This window comes from Trachemys scripta, chromosome 1 (assembly GCF_013100865.1).
Source record: "Trachemys scripta elegans isolate TJP31775 chromosome 1, CAS_Tse_1.0, whole genome shotgun sequence".
NCBI classification, from domain to species: Eukaryota; Metazoa; Chordata; order Testudines; family Emydidae; genus Trachemys; species Trachemys scripta.
In genome coordinates this window covers 343,618,562-343,623,225 of record NC_048298.1, presented here as the reverse complement: position 1 = coordinate 343,623,225, position 4,664 = coordinate 343,618,562, and the positions used below count along the sequence as shown (strand labels likewise).

The window sequence follows — 4,664 nt, the reverse complement described above, 5'->3', positions numbered from 1 at the left end:
CAAATCAAAGCATATTATATAGCCAATAACCAAAACAGCTAACTAAGCCTCATCTACTAGATATATTGCTAATTCAAATCCCACCTCTCACCCTGACTGATGATACAAGCAGTTCACCAAGCTTTCATAAACAGCCTAGAAATCCCTTCAGCCTAGGACCAGCACTTCCCCCAGTTTAATCTTTGTTCCTCTTGTATTTCCAGGTGTTCTCTTGTGTGGGGAGTGAAGACAAGTGATGATGGCACTCCCCATCTTTTATAGTCTTTCACATGGTGGGAACCCTTTGTTCCAAGCTAAGTTCCCAGCCCAGTTTGTTGAAAAATAAAGATACAAAAATGGAGTTCAGTGTCATATGGTCTGGTCACATGACCTTGCATGCCATACTCAGTCATAGCAGCCATAATTCAGATTCTGGCTGAAACATTGAGTCCATTGTCTTTGTTGATGGGCCACTAGCACAGCCTAGCCTCTTCATTGTTGTGCCCAAAAGGCTAGCTGTCGGTGTTTCCAACTTCACAACATCTTTCAGTAACACATACATAGCAAAACTTTATAACTTCACATACAATGATCATGTTAGAGACGGAAAGAAGGAGCAGGAGGATCCAGAGGCGGATTGAGTAAACGGACTCCTTTATTGCAGTTCTTGTTCCCCTTCACCCAGTTGTCGAGTGAGTACCAGGTTAATCACATTACTCTCTTTTATCTAAGTTAATATGTAAATACACACATTTGCTACAACACCCCCAAACCGTTCAGTAATATGAATGCCCATATAATGAATAGTAATAGCCATATCATGCATATAATAATACCTGCCCCTGTTTACAGTTTACAGCACTAAGAATATTGCACGGGTGCTTTTAACTTAAACACATGTTTCTTTACAACAATTGTAACCACAACTTCTTTTAATCAGCAATTTACAGCAGGGGGAAGGAGCCATGACCCTGAACACATTTATGTAGCTGGGAAAAAGAAGGGAGAGGAGGGATAACACTACTTCACACAAAAGATATTCTTTAGACAACTACATTTCTTATGCAGCTGCAACACTTATCTATTCTTAACGAGCAAAAAAAAAAAGTGGGGGAGTGTAGCAAACTTTATCTATCAAGCAAGGGATATTGCTCACCTGTGCCATACTCCCCTATTACCATGGTAACGGTTACCCAGGTCTTTACTTAACCCTTACATACCCCAACACTCCCCTACTCTCTTCAAAGAAGGGCCCAGGCACCCCTCTTTCTCATACAGTAGCCAGTGGGCCACTCGGCCTGGAGGCTCTGGCTCCAGTTAGCTCGATACGTTGGTCCACTAGTCATACTACAGGGAGATAGGAAAGGCAGGTCATTGGAATGGGTAGGCCACAGAATTTACAAGTATGGCTTACGGGGAGAGGCTAGGGCAGCACATAACTTTAAACATCCAATGAATACAACTAATAATACAATTAATACAAATAATATCCCTACGACATAGGTAATTTGACTGAGAAGCAAGTGAGAGTTAATTAGGCCTATTTGAAGGGCACAGGCTACATCAGTCCAGGTACAATCTGCAGGCAGTTTCGTTGTTAGTTGGAATGCATTCATTCCTTGGAGGGCGTGGGCTTTTAAAACCTGCATTTGGCGTTGGCTGACCTGTAGCTGCCTTAGCAACTGTGTTAAAAAGTCACAGTTTATCCAGGTGGCTTCTGTTATGGCCTTAGTCCAGTTAAGTTTGTTTATATTATAAGTTCATTGAATGTCCACAGAGAAATGGGCTATTGTCCAAACCAACTTAACCACTTGGTATGGAATCAGGCAGTATGCACTGGTTTGGTTATTTAGAGCAATGTGTTTTACAGACTCATTTGTGCACCAGTGTTCGGATAGCAAAGAGTTCCCGGCCCACACCCAGTGTAGGCACCCTGACTACTACAGGGCCCCAAAAGCGAGGAACAACAGGGAGCTGAAGCTGAAGAAATAAGCCAGACAAATGTCTCTGGCCTCAGGAATTTGTAGTTGAGCTTTAGGGCTCACAAGCTGTATGATGCACAGCCTCACCCGCCTGCCTCACAACTCTGCTCCCAATCCTCAGCTATTTCTGTGTGGCTTCCTGGCTTCCCTCTCTGCTCCTGAGTGGCCTGTGGACCCCAGATGTTGGTCATCACGGCTCTCACTACAAGCTCCTTGTCAGGCTGTAGCAGATCCCGTCCTAGCCCCGGAGCAGAGGGAGCCCAGTTGGGAGGGACGGAGGCAGAGCTGATCCAGTGAGTGAAGGGAAACATAGGAGGGAGCAGGACTTGGGGGAATAGGTGGGGTAGGAGGCAGAGCCTTGAGGGAATAGTAAGAGAGGGCACAGGACCCTCAGGGGACCAGTTACCAGAAATTAGAAAGGTGGAAACCCTATGACTTAATGAGTTGTACCCAGACCGATTCCCCAACTGACAATGCATAGTAAAAACAGGAAAGGGTTTAATGTCTCTCTGACTGCCCAGTCAGTAATTCAGAGAGGAGGCCAAGCACCATGTCATCAGATAGCTCTTTACGGACTCGGTCAGAGAATCAGGGGATCAGGAGAAAACTTTAGGTGCCTTTATGAGTAAAGAGCCGGAGCAGCCTGTCCCGGATTTGTTTGGTCCTCACGCCATAGATGATGGGGTTTAGCATGGGGGGCATCAAGATGTATACATTGGTAATGAGAACATGGAAATGCAGGGGCACATTCTGGTGAAATCGGTAAGTGAGAGAGAAGAAGAGACTTGGGATGTAAAAGACTAAGATGGAACAGAGGTGTGAGGTGCAAGTCCCAAAAGCCTTGAGACGGGCATCCTTTGTGGGGAGGCTGAAGATGACCCTGAGGATCAGGGTATATGACATGACAATAAAAATCACATCCAGACCCATCACACAGAACTGAACAAAGAGTCCGTAGTAACTACTGACACGGGTGTCGGCGCAGGCCAGCTTCACCATGGCCATGTGGGCGCAGTACGGCTGAGGGATGACGTTGGTTCTGCAATATGGCCACTGCCTCAACAAGAGGGGATAGGGCAATACGAGTATGCCGCCACGCAGCACTAAGGCCAGGCCAATCTTAGCCACCACCGGGTTTGTCAGAGTGGTTGCATGTCTCAGGGGATCACAGATGGCCACATAGCGATCAAAAGCCATGGCCACAAAGATCCCAGACTCCATCCCTGAGAAGCAGTGAAAGACATACAACTGGGTGAGGCAGGCACTGAAATTGATCTCCCTGGAATTGAACCAGAAGATGCTCAGCATTTTGGGCAGGATGGACGTAGATATGACCAAGTCGGTGACGGCCAGCATGCAGAGGAAATAGTACATGGGCCCATGGAGGCTCTTCTCCATCTTCACAATGAACAGGATAGTGAAGTTACCCAGGATGGCTATGGCGTACATGATGCAGAAGGGGATGGAGATCCAGACGTGGGCTGCCTCCAGGCCAGGAATGCCCATCAGGATGAAGATGGAGGGGTTGGTGAAGTCAGTTGTGTTGGAATCGGACATGGTGTAGAGTAGAAAGTGTTGAACTCTGAGGCAGAACTGTGTCTCCGCATGTACCCTATGTTTCACTGAATTCCTGTATGTGCCCAAAGTCAAGGGAGATGGTCACAATACAAATGCCTAGATGGAGAGATAATGTTAATATGAGAAACTACGTGCACTACTGGAGTGTGTTCTCATGGTTGAGGCAGATTGGTTGCTCTTCACACACTGAAAAATAACATTTTTATTATTCAGAGAAATGTATTATGAACAAATGACCCTATTAATGCTAATTCCATATTTTATATTACTCCATATGTCAATAATGTCGTGATGTGGGAAATATTAATAGGCACCAGCCGGAAAAATATTAGAGTGGATACTGGTTATGCATTATTGTTCCTTAATGCAATTAGAGCCAGGCTAGAAGGTGCATGCTGTAGGGAGTTGCACACTCACCTGGTGGCTCAAAGTCTGAGTGTAGACCAAAAGCAAACCTTTGCCAAGACATGTGCTGGTGAAAACATCCCAACTAGAATAGACCTCAGGGAAAAGACCAGAGTGTCATTTAGAGCAGTTCCATGGAAACACCTGCTCATTTGCAATGTGGGCCAAGACAAAAACAATCTTGGGATACATAAGGAATGGGATGGAGAATCACCTGCTCTGGAAATGCGATCAGTTTTGGTCACCCAGTGTCCATAAAGGATACAGCTGATATATAATGGGTTTATGAGACACTTTGTGCTTCAAAAGGGCTAATTCCAGCAAGCTGAGGCAAATTATCAGCAAAATTGATTAGGAGGGAAAATTTAGACAGAAAAATGTGAATGAAAATTGGGAGTTCTTTAAGAAGAATTTATTAGATAGAAGGCAGAAATCGGGCAGGAGGAGTACTATATAACAAAAGGGGAAAAGGGAAAATAGGAAATAATACAGATTGGAAGTTATGGAAATTAATGAGGGATAAAAATATCATGGAAATATCAATTATTGGCGGAACTAAATATCAGAAAAAGGAGGTCATTAAGTATATTATGAATGAAAGAAATCCTAGAAAATGTTTAGGATGATTCCTACAGGAAGAAAGGAAACTTGTTTATGTTGGAGAAAAGGTAGATGTGTTCAAGAAATAGTTTTGTTCTGCATTAGGAAAGACGCTTACAT

The 4,664-nt window shown here is 44.4% G+C and overlaps 1 protein-coding gene across 1 annotated transcript; it reads right to left on the bottom strand.

The window, feature by feature from the left end:
* Positions 1-2,570: 2,570 nt before the first annotated feature.
* LOC117873082 (olfactory receptor 51E1-like) lies at positions 2,571-3,518 on the bottom strand. The gene has a single exon (XM_034762104.1). It carries the CDS (start codon positions 3,516-3,518, stop codon positions 2,571-2,573), a length of 948 nt encoding a protein of 315 aa, XP_034617995.1.
* Between the last annotated feature and the right edge of the window lie 1,146 nt (positions 3,519-4,664).

Coding starts and splice junctions, on each gene's coding strand:
- LOC117873082 (XM_034762104.1), bottom strand. CDS start 3,518: ATGTCCGATTCCAACACAACTGACTTCACCAACCCCTCCATCTTCATC.